This window comes from Papio anubis, chromosome 2, assembly GCF_008728515.1.
Source record: "Papio anubis isolate 15944 chromosome 2, Panubis1.0, whole genome shotgun sequence".
Lineage (NCBI taxonomy): Eukaryota > Metazoa > Chordata > Mammalia > Primates > Cercopithecidae > Papio > Papio anubis.
This window is the reverse complement of record NC_044977.1, coordinates 179633123-179652598: the sequence shown is the minus strand read 5'-3', so window position 1 is coordinate 179652598 and position 19476 is coordinate 179633123. Positions and strand designations below refer to the sequence as shown.

Here is a 19476-nt window from a genome sequence, read left to right as displayed (position 1 = left end):
GAGACTTGATAATTTTGAATATAGATGAGGAGGGTGGTGTCAAGTGCTTCAGACTGTGAGCTCTGGAGTCAGAATGCCAGGGTTTAAGTCCTGGCTCTATCACTTTGAGCAAGTTAATTTAACCTCCCCATTTCTCATTGCTTAATCTGTAGTATATGAGCTAAAAGAGTAGATTTGAAAGGGTACGAATTAATTCGTTGTTTTCTGTGTAGTGTTTGAGTTGACATTCACTGCCTATGTGGAGACATCCATAAACTAGTTGGAACTTTGACAGCTGAAGTGACATACCAATGCTGGAGATACAGGACTAGATGTGGTAATTATATCTCGTAGGCAGAACTAAGAGTACAGATTATGTTGCCTCAGTAAAAAGACTGTAAAAAGATAAGTGGGCAAATATTGGTACCAACCAGGTGAGCATCTGTTTAAGGGAAAGTGGAAGAAAAAGTGTTAATAAAGGAAGAAATACAAGTCAAAGGTGTGTCATCAAGTGCCAAGGAAGGAGAGGAGCTCAAGTATGAGACAGTTGAAGAAACTGAGAAATAGAGGACTTAGGAGAAAATGTACACAAACTTTATGTAAAGTCATATACATACATATGTAAGGAAACAGTGTAAAAATGAAAGATCCAGATTGTTGTGGCTTTCTTGATCACTATTGTATATCTTCACTGTCAAGTGCATAGATGTTTAATAAATATTTTTAAATTAATAAATGAAACTTGTTACATTTTATTTATTTATTTTTGAGACAGTTTCTCTCTCTGTTGCCCAGGCTGGAGTACAGTGGTGGGATCTCCGCCTCCCAGGTTCAAGCGATTCTCTTGCCTCCACCTCTCAAGTAGCTGGGAGTACAGGAGTACACCACCATACCCAGCTAATTTTTGTATTTTTAATAGAGACAAGGCTTCACCATGTTGGCCAGGCTGGTCTTGAAGTCCTGACCTCTAGTGAACCACCCACGTCAGCCTTCCAAAGTGCTGAGATTATAGGCATGAACCACCGCACCGAGCCTTAAGTTTTATATTTGACAAACATTTTAAGTTAAAATTATGGGGAACTCTTAAAGTCTTTTTGAACTGTTTAGCATAGCAGTAATTGGATCCTGAGTAAGTTAGGTATTCACAGCTACTTGGGAGGCCGAGACAAGAGAATCACTTGAACCTTGGAGGCGGAGGTTGCAGTGAGCTGAGATTGCGCCATTGCACTCCAGCCTGGGCAACAAGAGTGAAACTCCGTGTCAAAAAAAAAAAAAAAAGAGAAATCTAAAATCATGTCTTATGCTTTAATTTAGGGGACAAAGTGTAGTAGTATAAAAGAAAGTGTTAATGTATTTCTCAGTACAACATTTAGTTATCATTTAACTTTTATTTTTCAGACGTTCATTTGAATTTTTAGATTTATTGTTGCAAGAGTGGCAGACTCATTCGTTGGAAAGGTATGCATTCCCTCTTCCTTCCTCCCACTTCCCTCCCCATTGTCACCAGTTAGTTAGAAGTTGATGGTATTGGTTTTACATTATTTCTCATTTTGCTTCGAAGGTTATTTGTACTGGTTTTCCTTTAAAGCTGTGGTGGTGTTGTGCCCCTCTTACTCATTACAACTATGAATAGTATGATTTTCTTCTTTGTGAGATGAGTAAGGGTTTCTCAAATAGAATGGGTTATATAAGATACTCCAAGTTGAGTTGGGCAAAAGTTTAAAAATGTATCTCTAGTCATATGATCTAAGTTTCCTAAGTGTAATCAATCATGTAATGAATGATTTAAGATGGAAGGAACCTCCTTTCAGAGGAAAGAGATTTTTAAGAAGAGGTATTTGTTGGGAAGTTTCTCCACACCAGCTGTTAGATGTCATTGATCAGGTATATACTGGGCAATGTCTAGTGTAACTCTAAAATGAAGGAGAGGAAAATGTGGGCAGCTGATTGGTTGCTGGCTATTCATGGCTATATTTCTTATTAGCTTCAAGTTTGAAGCTTGGAAGATACTGTATTTACCTTGAGTATATGGCTGGTTTTTCATTTTCATGAAAATTCTTGAATTCTTAAGGCTCATTTTTTAAAAATAGAATTTGTTCAAGTTTTCTTTGCATTCTTCTGTGGCAGCTACTATTCAAATTTGGTCAGATCACAACTGATCACACTTAGCAAATCATTTCTACAGTGGTAGATTAGTGAGGAACCACACAGAAGATTCTTTTTTCTCTAATTTATTAAAAATTAAAAATTTAGGTACTATATATTTATATACTATCTGAATTCCATATAAAAATAATTACTTTTAGATTTACAGTAATTGGATTGTCAGAAGGAAACCATACATTAATAAAACATATGGGACAGATAATTAGAAAATCTTATGGTCTTAGATTTATTATTGTGTACTAATTAATTTTTATTTACCTCGCCTACCCATTTGTAATTAATATGTAACATATAAGCAGTAAGTACCATTTGTGGTGAAACATACAGCTTTATCATAACTCTAAAAATGTATTTTATTTTATAGACATGCAGCCGTCTTGGTTGAAACTATTAAAAAGGGAATTCATGATGCTGATGCTGAGGCCAGAGTGGAGGCAAGAAAGTAAGTCAGTATAGTATATTTTTGTGACAGTTTAATCTGTTTTTAAAAAAACAAAAACAAAATGTATTGGGAGAATGAAAATATCAGAAGTGTCCAATTATTTTACTTGACTAGCCCTCCAGTAAAATTAAGAATGTTTTTTCTCCACTACATCTGTGCTAGACATGTAACAGCCTCCTACATATTGCCACTGACGTATAATCATCAGTATTCTTTTTTTGTCATAACCTATTCACTTTCATCATGAATAAAAAGAACTGTCATTTATCGTTTGTATTGTATACCTGATATTGTTTGAGGTACTTGTTATATATTATTTTCTAATCCTTAGAATGATCCTCCAAAGATAGTGTTATCTCCATAGACGGCAACTGAAATTTGGACACTTAGGGGTTTACCCAAGGCCACACAAACCATAAGTGGCACAGCAGGTTTTGGACTGAGATCTGCTTTTCTCAACAGCCTTCAGTCTTTCCAGTGGAACTTGTTCAATTTAGAAAGTGTTCACCTGATACATAGCAGATAATGCTGAAAACCAGTAGGCTTACCTTCATCCTTCTTGAATGTACATGTTACTGTTAATGTCTAATTATGTAAAGCTGTTACTTCATCTGCTTTTCTTTTTTTTTAACAGGACATATATGGGTCTTAGAAACCACTTTCCTGGTGAAGCTGAAACATTATATAATTCCCTTGAGCCATCTTATCAGAAGAGTCTTCAAACTTACTTAAAGAGTTCTGGCAGTGTAGCATCTCTTCCACAATCAGACAGGTCCTCATCCAGCTCACAGGAAAGTCTCAAGTAAGGTCATATAAATGATGGTTACTAGTCTCTTCCTCTCCTCAACTCCCTAAAGTTTCATAAGTTGGATACTTGAATATCTGTTTGCTTTCACCTAAAGCCTTGAAAGAATGATAACTCTAATATACTTACTCATTTTGGTCTGCTGTTTCAAGAGTTGGATAGCTTGCCAGCATAATTCCTTCTCTTTGGATAAAGAGTTCTATGATTCATATTTTGCTTCAATATGTTTATGTCTGTAAAAGTCTGGGAAGCACTACTTTTTTTTTAATACCACAAAAATAGTACTTATAATAAATAACCCATTTAATGGAGGAATTGTAATGGAGATTCAGAAGTTATCTTGAGAATTCTACAACACTATGTGACTGGTAAAAAAAAAAAAAAAACTCTACTACTTTCCTTCTTAACCTCTGACACAGCTTAAAAATTCAGGAAATCCCTCGAGGGACAACATTATCTAGTATCTGACTTAGTTCTCTGCAACTCCATTCTCATCTTGATGTTGACTACCTCAAATCCTTACTGCGTTAGCAACTGTAACCCTGTTTTCTGTCTCTCTGGCCCTATGAGATTGCTGAAATTCCTGATGCCTTCTCTACTTCTTAGCACTGGCCCTGTCCATCTTCGTGACCTCTTGCCCTGTGCCATGTATCTGCAGATTTCCCCCAGGGAAGAGCAGCTCAGAGAATGTCAGCCTAATTAGGCCAGACATGGTAGCTCATGCCTGTAATCCCAGCACTTTGGGAGGCCAAGGCGAGCGGATCACCTGAGGTCAGGAGTTCGAGACTAGCCTGGCCAACATGGGGAAACCCCATCTCTACTAAAAATTAGCCAGACATGGTGGCGGGTGCCTATAATCCCAGCTATTCAGGAGGCTGAGGCAGGAGAATTGCTTGAACCTGGGAGGCGAAGGTTGCAGTGAGCTGAGATTGTGCCACTACACTCCAGTCTAGGCAACAGAGCGAGACTCTGTCTCCAAAAATCCTCTCTGTAATTTTTTTCTTTTGGGGATCTTGACCCCCACAAAGATTGCTGGTTGCCTTGGCAACTCTGATGCAGAACTGGGACCAGGGGGAGGCAAGGGGGCACCTAGGGTACAGAATTTAAGCAGGCACTCACTGGGTCATTCAAATACTGTACTGAAGTTCAGTTTCTTGTAGGTTTTCAGAATAAAAGTAGATACAATCTGATTTCAAAAATAATTGTTGTAGGAATAATGACCTATCTAAACTTTTATTTAAATTTCTGTTTAAACTTCTGTTTAAATTTGTGATAAGTTCCTCATCTGAAATGAGCTGTCTTTGTTGCTTTTGTTCTCTTTTTATTAACTATGCTCAAACTTTAAAGTATACACGAATCACCTGAAGATCTTGTAAAATCTGGAATCTGATTCAATAATTTTGGGGTGGGGCCTGAGATTTTTCATTTTTTGCAAGCTCCTAGGTGACGCTAAATGCTGTTTGTTCGTGGACCATATTTTGAGTACAAAGGATCTAAAGGAAGATATTTTATATTGCTCTAATATAACATTTTAAAACATAAACAACTTTAGATTCTGTGAACCTTAAAGTGATCTGTCTCAATCTAAGAGAACAACAATTTTAGGAGACACTTACAAAAATAATATAATGTTAGCTTAAACATTACACGGACATTACAACCTTATAACTTAGGTGAGAGAGGCTTTGGTTATGCTGAGTTGCCTATGTGCTAGTGATAACACTACGCCTTTCTTCTTCTAAGTAAAATATCTCAGGATACAAGTGAATAATAATAGTACTGTTACTGAGTTCTCTTTGGTGGTCACCATGATGTGTGTTGAGGAGCAGAGTGAACAAAGGCAACCTGATCTCTATCTCTGTAGAGCTTACAGTCTTTATTCACTGCCAGTATTTTATCTTTGCTTCATAGCTAATTGAGACACCATTGATATATGATGATTGGGAGGAACTGTTCTAATGCGATTTGTAAAAGGAGAGTTAAAATTAGAAGTACCAGCTAGGCATGGTGGTTCACACATGTAATTCCAGCACTTTGGGAGGCTGAGGTAGGAGGATCACACTTGAGCTCAGGAGTTTGAGACCAGCCTGGGAAACATAGGGAAACCCGATCTCTGTTAAAAATTTAAAAATTAGCCATGCTTGGTGGCATGCACCTGCAGTCCCAGTAAAGTTGAGAGGTTGAGGTGGGATGATCACTTGAGTTGGGGAGGTCAAGACTGCAGTGAACCATGATTGTGGCACTACACTTTAGCCTGGGTGACACAGCAAGGCTTTGTCTCAGAAAAATAAAAATAAGAAAGAAATACTTCTCAACTTTCCACAAAATTCAGTAGTATTTTATTGGTTTTTATCAGAGGAATGTTAAATTGTCTTCTTACTAAAAGCATTTTTTATACCTTGCAGTCGCCCTTTTTCTTCCAAATGGTCTACAGCAAATCCATCAACTGTGGCTGGAAGAGGTAATTTTCTCTTTAAGTAAGAGTTATAACCTATTTTATCTTTAAAACAGTAGCCTTCAAACTCTTTTGATGTGCTCCATAGTGAGAAGATCATTTTACATGGTAACCCGGTATCACACATAATGAACTTTACCTGTATATGTATACATGTATACATACATAATATAACCCAAAGTTGCAGGAAGCCATACTTTCTCTTACTTGTGATGCACTCTGCTTTCAGTTGTTTCATTTCTTCATAATGGCTTCTCATGATGCACTCAGTTGATTTTACAGCTTATTAATGGGTCATAACTCACAGTTTATAAAACTCCTGACCAGACTGGCCAACATGGGGAAACCCCATCTCTACTTAAAACACAAAAATTAGCCGGACATGGTGGCACATGCCCATAATCCCAGCTACTCAGGAGGCTGAGGCAGGAGAATCGCTTGAACCCAGGAGGTGGAGGTTGCAGTGAGTCGAGATCGCACCACTGCACTCCAGCCTGGGTGACAGAGCGAGACTCCATCTCAAAAAATAAATAAATAAATAAAAATAAAAAACTGAAAATCTAAAGACCAGAAATTAAATGACTTAATTTGCATTTCCACAGAGTGGCAGAACCTCCATTAATTTTTTAATATCTCTACTCCTGGACTAGTTTTTCTTGTATTTTTCTTATAGTAAAAAATGATACTGCTGCCTTCTATTTATCTTGTATAGTGCTTCCTTTGCATAAATCAGTCCTAAACATAATCTCTTCATCTACAAGACAGTCCTGTGAATTTTATAGTCAGAATGTTATCATTTTTCCCATTTTAAAGGAGAGGAATAAGGCAGAGAAATATTGAGAAAATTGCTGAAGATTTAGTTGTGATTGAAACTGAGGCATTCTAACTTTAAAATACTTAATAGTACTGTCCATTTGGCCACTGCCTTTTTGTTGACCATTTGTCTTCAGATTAACTCATGGTGGTCAGGTTTATATAATTTTCATGTTTTCAGTGATTTAAATGATACAAGTTACCTTTGCTTTGTCTTTCATAGTATCAGCAGGCAGCAGCAAAGCTAGTTCCCTTCCAGGAAGTCTGCAGCGTTCACGAAGTGACATTGATGTGAATGCTGCTGCTGGTGCCAAAGCACATCATGCTGCTGGACAGTCTGTGCGAAACGGGCGCTTAGGTGCAGGTGCCCTGAATCCAGGTTCCTATGCATCACTAGGTAAGACAACTGATTATGGAAAATTGTACCATGTTCTCTCCCTGATCTCTGTGAAGACAAGTTCATACACCTTAATCATTTCTATTCATTCTTGTTATTTAAGGATAGTCCATATGTTTAAATATAATTCTGTATTGGGGACATGCTTCTGAGGAATCTGAACTGCCTTGTTTCTTCTTTTCACTTGTCTTCATCATCATCTTGATCAAAGCAACAATTCTTGAGTCCATGATTGCCTGTAGAGTTTTCATAACTGTACTTCTACCACATCTAGCCACTAGTTTCTAAGGGGGTTTGGGAAGGGAATTGGTCTTGTATCTAGCTTTCTTGTTTTCTTTCTCCTACTTCTCTTTCTCTAATCAAGAATGTGAAGCCTTTTGGAGATCTTGGAGAATGGCAAAGCTCTACTCTGTCTAACCAAACCCTAAACATATATTCCAAAACTCTATTCAGTTTGTTTTTTTCATGTTTTTATGTCCATCAAATTAAAAAGTTGAGGTTGGTTATCCGTATTGCATATCTCTTCATGCTTCTTTTTTTTTTTTTTTTGGGTAGTACTGGTGGAACACTAAGCAAGCAAATCACCTGAACACAATACAAGTTGAGCATACCTAATCTAAAAAATGTGAAATCTGAAATGCTCCGAAATCTGAAACTTTTTGAGCACCAACATGGCACTCAGAGGTATTTCGAACCAAGGCGGGTGGATCACCTGAGATCAGGAGTTCGTGACCAGCCTGGACAACGTGGCGAAACCCTATCTCTACTAAAAATGCAAAAATTAGCTGGGCATGGTGGCTCATGCCTGTAATCCCAGCTACTTAGGAGGCTGAGGCAGGAGAATCTCTTGAACCCAGGAGGTGGAGGTTGCAGTGAGCCAAAATCGTGCCATGCACCTTCAGCCTGGGTGACAGAGTGAGACTCCATCAAAAAAAAAAGGTATTTCGGATTTTGGATTTTTGAATTAACGATGCTTAGGGATGCTCAATCAGTTAAGTATGAATGCACATATTTCAAAATCTGAAATCCTAAAACGTTTTTGGCCCCAAACATTTTAAATAAGGAGTACTCTTATAGATTAAGGTTTCTTATAGGTTAAGAAATGCAGAGAATTTAGGTATGAATATAGTACATGATAAAGTTGCCACAGCTGCATTCAGAACCGTGAAGAGGAGTAGATTATTCAGTAAATTGTGTTTAGACACATGGTTTACAATCTGGTATAAAATTAAGTTAGAACCATGTTACACATCATATATTATATTCTAGATGATAAAAACATTAAAAACATAAAGCAACTTGATGAAAACATAATAGGTGAGTATTCCTCAAATCTCAGGTTGACACAGGAATTCCTATACATAAAAGCAAATAAGCCATGAAGGACAAAAATCTCTTGAATTTAAATCTAAAGTATGAAAATATGAAATCTTAAGCAAAAACTAAAAGAGAAAAATATTTTGCCACATACTAGTAAAAAAGTTGAGAAGTTTTTCAAGTCCATTAAAAACAGATGAACTCTATATATCAAGAAAAGCATGTATCAGAATTGCCAACAAATACCAGAATAAATGTTGAACCTTAGCTGTAATCAAACAAATGCAAATAGATAGACCTATAACTATAACAAGAAAGTTAAGGGTATTGCCTGCTGTTTTCAAGAGTGTGGTAAAAAGGGCCTCATCAGGCAACGCTGATGTGAATTAGTGATGGGACACTTTTTCTGAGTTCCAATTTGGAATTCCATGAAGCATTTTTAAATCAGAATTTTTGCCCCAGTAATTCAATGTTTACATAATAACGTTTTTAAAAAGAATGTTCGTGTTTTTAATAACATTATTAGCATCAACCTTAATGTGTAACAGAGGGGATAGTTGAGTTATATTGTATCCTTATATACGCTGTGCAGCCATTAAAAAGTCATATTTTCAACAAAGATTGAATTATGCAGGCTACCAAATAGTATGTAGTAATTTCATCATTTTGTGTAAAATTATACATAGAAGGAGGACTGACGTGATATATTACAAAGGTGTTAACGGGGTTGATTACTGCTTTTAATTTTCAGAAAACTTTTTGTTTCAAAGCATTACATTGCCAAGAATGCAAGGTTATTTCAGTATGTGAAGACCAGTCAACATATGTACCATATTAATAGAAGAAAGACAAAAACCTCATGATCATCTCAGTACCAGCAGAAAAAGCATTTGACAAAATTAAAGACCCTTTAATAATAAACATACTCAACAAACTAGGAACAGAAGTCATTTTTCTCAACCTGATAAAGAGCATCTTTGAAAAATCCACAGCTAACATCCTACTTGATGATTAAAAAACTGGATATTTTTCCCTAAGATCAGTAACAAGACAAGAATGTGCACTCTTGGCTCTATTTAACATTACGTTGGAGTAATGTTAAATTGGAGGTGCTAGCCAGGGCAGTTAAGCAAGAAAAGAAATAGAAGGTATCCAAACTGGAAAGGAAGAACAAACTATCTCTCTTTGCAGAAAACACAATCTTGTGTTTAGAAAATCCTAAGGAATCCACTATATATATGTGTGTGTGTATGTGTGTGTATATATATATGAGCAAAACACATTACATTGAATATTATTTTTACAAGAAGAAAAATATTGTATTTAAAGTGTTTTAATGTGCACTAGAAGGCCAATTTGGAACACTATTTTTTTTGCGAGAACCTATTGTTGTTCTTTAAGGTTTGAATTTCATGTTTCATTGTAAAAAGGAGAAATGCCACTACTTTTTTCTTTTCTTCATCTGATCCAGGTTCCCACTCAGGGACAATCAGATACCTGCCTGTGGCTTTTTCAGGGGTTGGATAAAGGGTGTTCTTCTTTTCCCTGCTTCCCTTTCTTCCTTTACCCCACCCTACCCGCTGTGTCTCATGTACCCTTCTTACACACATAAGACTGATATAAACTCTGTTTTCTTCTACTTTGAGCCTCACTTATTATGGTATACATATATGGATTAGAGGGAGTGTTCTATTAGTTTTCAACACACACTTACTTGAGCACTTAGTTTCTGCTAGGTACCAGGGATCCAGAGGTATATGCTTCTATACTGAATCTCTCAGTCTATTGGTAGGTTGCTGAAGGAGGAGCAGCTAAAAGTTTGTTGCGTTTTACGCATTTTGAGTTTGAGGTCCCTGTGAGACTTCAAACTGGCAGTTTTCAGTGGACCCTTGGTATACAGTAGTATATAGAACTTGGCAGAGAGGCCAGCACAGTGACTCAACACCTGTAAACCAGCACTTTAGGAGGTAGAGGCGGGTGGATTGCTTGAGCTCAGGAATTCGAGACCAGCCTGGGCAACGTGGCAAAACCACACCTCTACCAAAGCAAAAAATTAACCAGGTGTGGTAGCACGTGCCTGTGGGCCCATCTACTAGGAAAGCTGAGGTGAGAGGATTGCTGGAGCCTGGAAAGTCGAGGCTGCAGCGAGCCGTGATCACACCAGTGCACTCCAGTCTGGGTAACAGAGTGAGACCTTTCCACATTCTCCAAAAAAAAAAAAAGAAAAGACAACAACAACAACTTAGCAGAGATCTGTGCTGATGATTAGATTAGATTTGGAAGTCATTGGATCATTTTTACTTACTGTAATCAGTATTAAACTCAGAGCATTCCTTCTTAAAGCAGTTGCTACTGGTTTTTGTTATCTCTAAAGTACTGAAGATTTTGGCAGCAGGGATATCATAAGTGTTTTGAAGTTCACCCTTTAACTTCAGCCTGAAGGGGAAACTTGGTGGTAGGAAACAGGAATTTAAGTTAAGGTAACCTTGATGTATGAGTGCATATTTATGAATATTTATTCTAGCAATTGAGTTTGTGGAATTGCTTGAGTGGAAAAGAAAATATAATTTCAGTGAGGTCATATGGACAGAAGTCAGATTTTAGTTGGTTGATTGAGAAGTTGGAAAGAGAATCTGTACAAGTTATTATTATGCCTGATGGTCAAGAAAAGGGGTGAAAGAATGGTAAGAATTATCTGTGGTTGAAAGAACTTACCGTCTTACAAGATTGGGGAAGTGAATTATGTTTGTATCCTAAGGTGGCAAGTCAGTAGAGATGGAAAAGTTAGAAGTGTGAGGATGAAGGGAGAGAATTAATAGCTAAGTTGCTGTGGAAGGTGTGAGGAATGGGATACGGAGCATAGTCTGGGAGTTAGTCTTGAATGTGGAAGGGTCAGCCATTTCACTGATGTAGAAGGGAAGGAAGTGGAAGAGGTAGTAGATATCAGATATGATATTTTAGAAAGTTGGGCATTAAGAAGAGCATGATTGGGGAGGTTGTTGTGACTTTCTGCCTAAAGATTCAGTCAGGATCATGTGCAAACAGGTGACTTGAAGTTTAGAATAGCCATTTGGGGGGAGTAGACACAAGAGGTGGGGCACTCGTGGCTGACATTTATTAGAGCAAAAGGATTTATTAGAGCAAAGAAAAAGACCTGTTAGATAGTCTGAAGGAGTCTAGACACAGGCTTTCAAAGTTTGTCTCCCAGAGATAGGGTTGAGGGGCTACTCCTTCCTCAAGCAATGAAATAGAGCAATGCGGGCAGGGCACAGTGGCTCACACGTGTAATCCTAGCACTTTGGGAGGCCTAGGCGGGCAGATCACTTGAGGTCGGGAGTTTGAGATCAGCCTGGCCAACATGGTGAAACCTCGTCTCTACTAAAAATATGAAAATTAGCCAGGCGTGGTGGCAGGTGCCTCTAGTCCCAGCTACTCGGGAGGCTGAGGCATAAGAATCACTTGAACCTGGGAGGTGGAGGCTACAGTTCGAGTTGAGATTACGCCATGGCACTCCAGCCTGGGTGACAGAGCGAGACTATTAAAAAAGAAAAGAAATACAGCAATGCAACATGTTCGCAGTGTTTCTGCCTAAGGAAGCTCACTTAAGACTCACGCTGGGGGGCCAGTAGGGGATTGGGAGTAGTCACATAAGGCACTCTGCTTGCACAACCAGCCACAATTACCAGAATCCCAGACTCCCAAAAAGAAAGGAGGTGTTCACCATAAATCACACTGTTTGCAAAAACAGCTTAGGCGAACCGTAGCAGAGTTCTGTGTCCCCACAACTCCCGCACACACACTTAAAATAACCTTATTAATATAGGGAGGATCCAAAATGATTACCAGAGACCAGCCCCACAAGCGTACACTTCTTAAGAACAGTATCAGTCCTGCTATGTTAAATCCTTTTAGCATGGGCACTAAACACCAAGTCAGATATTTATCCCAGTTTCTAGTATTGCCAGTATGCATAACTTCATGGTTGTGTAGTTTTCTCTATGGGGCATCTCAAGTAATAGAATAGAGAAAGTGAGTTAGATTCATTCAGATGTGAAATTTTATAGGGGCTGAAAGTTCTAAGAAAGGATGTGGGTGGGGAAGCAACAAGGTGGTAAACAGAGGCTAATGATGAGAGAGCCTAAGTGTGGAATTTGGGGGTATACTATAGACAAGAGAGAAAAGAAACAAGGCCATGTGACTGGATGGGAAAAACTCAGACTAGAGCAGGGGATTGGCCTGATGGCAAAGTCCAAGGCTAGGACATGGACCTCACTAACTTTTCTCTTTTTAGGCTAGTGAAAATAAGACTCATTATCAACTTTTAAAAAATTATCTACTTAGTACATTAGGTGAAGTCTTTATCTCACATCTTGTTTAATTTCCTAGTCTGTTTTGGTTGAAAACAAGCTTGATATGTATGTCTGTGCTATGAATTCTGTCTTCTTAAAGAAAATGTTTTCTAGGAATTATAAAAATCATTTATTCTAATATACTAAGTTTTCCTCTGTTCCTTGCTTGCACTTTCATCAAAGAGGATACTTCTGACAAGCTGGATGGTAAGAACTTCCTTTCCTAATTTTACTAAAGATTTTTATGGAACCTGGATTCTATATAATATTCTTGTTCATTCTTCTCTTATTTTCTGAAAATGTATTATTAATACTTATTTAGTGATAACGTTAATGTAAAAATGGCTACATAATTCTCTGAATAAAGTTGGGGTTATATCCCAGTCTACTCAAATACTAGGTAACTATTTTGTTTTAACTTAATTACCTTAAAATATTTTCCCGAGCTCTTAGAAGTACGCCTCTGAATATTCTCGATTTGTTAAGTCTTCGTAAAAAATATTGGATTCAGAAGAATGGAAGGAAATCTCCTAAGTCATTTCATTCACCTCTTTAGTCTATTAACTGATACGACAAATGACATATTTCATAAGTTCATATGATTGTTTTTGAAAATGAAACGCAAGTTACAGAGGCTGACTTTTTAGAGGGCGTTGTAAACTAACATTTAGTCAAAATTGAACTTTAAACTTTGCCCTTTTAATTTCAGTATTCATTTGCTTACAGTTTATCTGTAGTGGCTCGGTTCAGTAACAACCCTGTATGATATTTTTTGTCTGATACTAGATAGTATATTATCCACACTTTCCCTTCACTGCAGCAGATACCATAATGTTACCTATGAGCTTGACCTTTTTTAAATAACTTAAGATACTAAATCTGTATGCCACATTATGAGATCTAAGAAAAACAGAGACACTATATATTTTTCTGTAAATTATTATGTAAATGGAAAATTGACCTAATATATCTTCTGTTTTAATGAGATATAACATTTATTAAACCTTGGGTTAGGTACATGACTGCTAGTTATATTAGTCTCTGCTTTTCTATATTATTATAATAAAATATTGAATGAAATGATAACCCATCAAGAGTTGGTTTCTATGTATCAAACCCCTTGAATATCCTAATATTGATATTCTGAATCCTTTAAAAACACTTTTATCACTTTCCCATTCAAAATATTTTCCTGTTTGGGTAGGAAATATCAATCTATTTGAGGAGTCACTTCTGTTATATGATGTGATACTCTTACTGATGTTCAATCCTATGTTTAAAAAAAATACACAGACATGTATATTATTGCCCTTTAGTAGTGAGTTATGATGTTTGTACTTAGTCATTTTTTATAGATTTCATCGACATCTTAAGGAGTGCACATAAATGTTGAATAAATAGCTAATGAATTGGATTGATAGGTTTTTACTTTGTAGATGCTTTGATGAAAATGGGCAAATGAGGCCTAGGTCATAGATTTTATTCCTATGTTTCTTAGTTAGCTTTTTCTGATACCTTTATGGGCTACCTTTTGAAAATGCAGAGAAAACATTTCTACCCTGGAAAGAGCTATAAAATTTCATTTTCAAAGAGTAATTACAGAGTTACATTTTTTGAGGGATTAATTTCTCTAATTTTTTATACCATTTCAAATTTTAAGAGTGAAATATAGCAGACAAAAAATGTTTCCTATAGATTTTTGTTATTTTCATTTGTCTAGTTTCAGCCTTTTTCTGTGTGCTGTGAATCATTGGATTTCCTCAAATTTTGTTTTTCTCAAAATGAACCTTCCCACAATTAATTTAAGGCTGTCAAAAAGTTACGTTTTGCTTTTACCCTTTCATTATAGTGTTGGGTGGGGATTGTGAGGCAGGTCGTAATATCAACATTGGCAGAATTTGTTGAAATACTGTTTTATTTTTCTTATTTAGGAACAGCATCTGAAGATGGTAAGAATTATATATTTTGTTAGTAACACAAATGCATCTACATTACTATTTTCATTGGTAGGAATTAAATATTAAAACTAAAATAGGCTAATTTCTTTGCAAGTCTTTATAATTTGCCAGTGGTAGTAAGTTCTACATTTTATATTTGGTTGTCTTAGTAATGTGTGATCTTTTTTTTTTTTTTTTTAATTCTTCATCCTGCTAGTTTGCTTTGTACTTTAGATCATCTCATGCTGGAAAAACATAATTGCTTAACATGTTTAATAATAAATAGTATAATGTAAGCGTATAATTCATTTTTTATAGTAGTGACATTAATGCTTTTACATGTTTGTAGTTTTTTTTATTTATGCCAATTCATTTATACTTTAAGAGATCATGCACCATTGCTTTATCATTGAAGTTTTAAATGCATTTACTTAGTCTGCTTTTAAAATATGTCTTCTACTTTTGAATCAGTAAGTGGGGAATTGGTCACAGATTCAAATTGAATTACACCAGAATTGCTACACATATCTTACTGAGTCAGTTCATCTTAAAAATCATTTTTATAGTTTTGAGTTTGTAGAAAGGAATTTAGTGTTTATATTCACTCTACCTGAAATCTGTCTTTTTAAAACCTCTGATTCAAAATATAATTTTTCCTCTAGGTGTTATGTGAATGACTATTTTTTGCGATACAAAACCAAGTAGAATAAAAAAGTTATTTGGTCTCATGTTTACTCTGATATATTTAAAATAATTTTGTATTTTAAGTTTTAAATTGGAATACTCTATAAAAATAGGATCTCTGGCCAGGCGTAGGGGTTCACACCTGAAATCCCAGCACTTTAGGAGGCTGAGGTAGGAGGATTGCTTGAGCCCAGAAGTTTGAGACCAACTTGGGCAACATAGTGAGAACCCATCTCTACAAAAAATTATAAATTTAGCTGGGTGTGGTGGCACGCTCCTATAGTCCCAGCTATTCTGGAGGCTTAGGTGGGAGGACCACTTGAACCTGGGAGATCGAGGCTGCAGTGAGCCATGATCATGCCACTGCACTCCAGCCTGGGCAGCAGAACAAGACTACGTATCAAGAAATAAATAAATAAAAATAAAAACATGATTTCTGGCACTGTGGAATTGTAATTTCAAATGTTAATATCAAAATAACATTCTCATTTCTTTGTTATATACAATGTAGATAAATTCTCCATTTCAAAAATAATAATTTGGTCATTTTGTTTTACTTTTTAGTCAAGAGAACTTTGTGTCCTGCTCAAAATAGACTGTAAAAGGGTGAGAGGCCTGAACCACGGGCTCATTAGGGGCCTTGAAGTTGATAGTATGCTGGTATTCTACCAATTAAACTTCTGGTTTTGATTCTGTTTTATTCCTAGTTCTTACTACTCTCTTATCTTTTCTCATTTCTTAATTTTGTGATATCTCCTTATTCTTTAAGGAGTTTTTATTCTTATTATTTAGTATGTTTTTTCCTAATTAATATGGTCATATTGGGCTAGCCAGTATTTCATGTATACCCTACAAGTTGTATCTTTTAATTTTAACTAAAAGTAGTTCTGAGCCCTTCTTTTTGAATGGCAAACCTTATTGGTTCTGATTTGATAGTAGTTGAGACTATTGCTTAAGAACACCAAAGTACCATCCAATAATATATTCTGTCCTCACTTATTTTTATTAACTGCAGCTTTTAAGCACTTGAGAAACATGTTTCTTGTGGTTAAAGAGCCCTAGAAATAGAGTGAGGATGTTTGTGGCCTAGTTTTGTGGAGGGGAATGAGGCAGTGGTAGAGTAGAAAGGAGCAGTTTGGGAGGTATGAAAAGAAATATATTGAGAAAAATGCCAACTCTTATGTGATATGTATTTCCTCAAATCATTTTCTAAATGAAATGGTTGATTGGAGGAAGAGAGCAGTAAACATGTCCATATACATGTGTAGTAATCTGATATAAAGAGATTAAATCTTTTGCCTAATTATATCTCTTCCTTCAGATCCCTTTAGAAATACATTTTCAGTCAAAAGGATGGTTTGAATTGTTCCTAAGATTAGGCTTATATTTAAAACTGTAGGGTTGAGTTGAGAATAATCTAAACTTCATGGAAACTAAAATTTCAGAATTGCAACTACCAATTGAGAAGCAAGTGACATGCCTGTGGTAATTATCTTAATGATAACTGCTGGACTAATAATTAAACTAAGAATGTAAATCTTTTAATTTGATTCTTCTTACCCTTGAAGGAAAGTTAGCTTATTGTATAACACGTAAAAACGAAATACTGTTTATAAAATTTTTAAGAGAAATAGAACCCGTAATTGATGATTACATTATTACAGAATTTGGCAATACCTAAAAATAGTGAGATTTTTCTCCCCTTATTATTAAACATTATTATAGAAAAATGTTTTTAATTATGTAATTATTTTATTTCTCAGGCCGGGTGAGAGCAAAACTTTCAGCACCACTTGCTGGCATGGGGAATGCCAAGACAGATTCTAGAGGAAGAAGTCGAACAAAAATGGTGTCTCAATCACAGCGTATGTATTGCCTATCAGCCCTCCTATATTTGTCACTATGTTAGGATAAGTGTGTTCCTTGTATATTACTGTATTAGATGATTGACCAGTGGATAAAGACAAAGCTAATTTTAAAAAAGACAAGCCACATACTGAGTTCTTGTTCTGTGCTTTAGGTTCATCATCACCTGACAAAAATGAAGGTATTTTTTTCAATGTTTTGGATCAGTTGTTGTGCATGTTTTGGAATTTTTTGAGTGGGTGTTGTCTTGTCTTTGGTGTGTTATTAGGGCTGCATCATTGATATCTGCCACTTAGAAAGAAAAACTTCATCTGCCTTACAAACTTTTGCATGGAGATATTTTAAATAGCACAAATCCTTAGCATTAAGGTGTTCACATTCTACTCAGACGCTAATGTAGAAAATTGTGCTTTTTAGAGACAAAATAATTGCCATATATTAGCATCAAAATATGGTTATATCTTAGGTAACATTATTCAAGGACAGATACATGGTATCTTATTTTCCCCAAAATCTATTAGATTATCTATTTTTGGTTAGCATTTTTGGCAGGTATATGCTAATTTATAGTGAGGAAACGTAATTTGAAATGACTAATTCTGTTGCATTCATGTTAAATTTAGGATTTATATTTTTGCTCTTTCACTGGAAGCTGTCATAAGCGTGATTATTAAAAAGCACAATTTTGAGGTCTAGCTAAAATTAATCATTTATTTCTATGTTTCAGAATAGTAAACATATATTTATGGCATTTTTAAAAACTATTTATTTATTTATTTATTTATTTATTTGTGAGAGATGGGGTCTTACTCTGTTGCCCAGGCTGGAATAGAGCAGTGTAATAATAGCTCATTGCAGCTTCCAACTCCTGGGCTCCCACCTTTGCTTCTTGAGTGGCTGGTGCCACAGGCTTGCGCCACTATGCCTGGCTAATTTTTTGTTTATTTTAAGAGATGGGGTCTTGCTGTGTTGCCCAAACTGGTCTTGTTCTTCTGGCCTCAAGCAATCCTCCCACCTTGGCCTCCCAGAGTGCTGGGATTATAGGTGTGAGCCACCATGCCTGGCCTCATTTATGGCATTATTAATTTAAAATCATTTGTTCCTCTTCCTTCTTTACCAAGAGATTTTCCTTAGTGCTTACCTCTAAAACCAGGACAGTTTTTTAGGGGAGTAATTGTGGGAGTTATTCATGTGCTTCACTATTTGTTTTTCTTTTTTTGAGACAGGATCTCACTCTTGTCACCCAGGCTATAATGGTGCAGTGGCGCAATCATTGCCCACTGCAAGCCAGGAACTCCTGGGCTCGAGGGATCCTCCTACCTCAGCCTCCCAAGCAGCTGGGACTACAGGTGCATGCCACCACTCCTGGCTAATTTTTTTTTTTATAGAGGTGGGTTCCCACTGTGTTGCTCAGGCTAGTCTCAAACTCCTGGGCTCAAACCGTGTTCCTGCCTCTGCCTGCCAAAATGCTGGGATTATAGGTGTGAGCCACTGCACCCAGCCTTCTTGGCTATTTTTGAAAGAAATAAATGTAACTATTTTCTACCATTGTTTAGGTGATTTATTAGAATATGGATGTCCTATTTGTTTGTTTTTAACCTGATTTCTCAATCTTGAAATCGGGAAAGAGAATGGGGCATTGAAGGGCAGGATAGTGATTACACAAGTCTTACCAACCAGATCCTTCTCTTTTTCCAAAGTGAGAAAATCCAGGCAGAGTAATGATTGGAGCACTCAAGAAGAGTCCTAAAAATAAGCGGAAGTAAATTGGTTTGCAGCTTGAAGATTATTTACGAATAGGAAAACTTTTATCTCAACTAAATCAGTAGATCATATCATGTTCTTCCCTGATCTTGTATATTTTTAGAGTAACTTAATCTTTAGCAGTGTAGCATAGTAGTTAGAAGATGTGTTCTTCCATATGTGCTGCCCAGACCAGTATTAGCATCATCTAGGAGCTAGTTAGAAATACACAATCTCATATGCCATTACAGATCTACTGAATCCAGTCTTTAACAAGATCATCAAGTGATTTGTATCGCAATTAAGTTTGAGAAGTACATACCGGTTTAAATCATGGACACTGGAGTCTGCCCAGGATTGAATACTGGCTCTTTGAGGTTATTTGAAGTTACTGTACTTCTATAATTTCATCTGTAAAATGAAGAGGATAATAGCATCTACATAGGATTGTTGTGAGGATTAAATGATGTAGTGTATTTAATATACATAAAATATTGCTTAGCTTTGAATAAGCACTATATAT

The 19476-nt window shown here is 36.3% G+C and overlaps 1 protein-coding gene across 42 annotated transcripts in view; it reads left to right on the top strand.

Moving 5' to 3' along the window:
- Positions 1-19476, top strand: part of CLASP2 (cytoplasmic linker associated protein 2) — a 221060-nt gene that overhangs the window by 104707 nt on the left and 96877 nt on the right. For 18 of the 42 annotated variants that reach the window (XM_031663794.1, XM_031663795.1, XM_031663798.1 and 15 more), the window contains 9 exons: positions 1378-1437; positions 2510-2587; positions 3222-3389; positions 5798-5853; positions 6884-7057; positions 12907-12930; positions 14655-14672; positions 17108-17209; positions 17365-17391. In XM_031663794.1, coding sequence (XP_031519654.1) covers positions 1378-1437; positions 2510-2587; positions 3222-3389; positions 5798-5853; positions 6884-7057; positions 12907-12930; positions 14655-14672; positions 17108-17209; positions 17365-17391 — 707 coding nt within the window. The remainder of the gene's footprint in view (positions 1-1377; positions 1438-2509; positions 2588-3221; positions 3390-5797; positions 5854-6883; positions 7058-12906; positions 12931-14654; positions 14673-17107; positions 17210-17364; positions 17392-19476) is intronic. The other 24 variants (XM_031663822.1, XM_031663821.1, XM_031663817.1 and 21 more) reach the window with 3 other exon arrangements.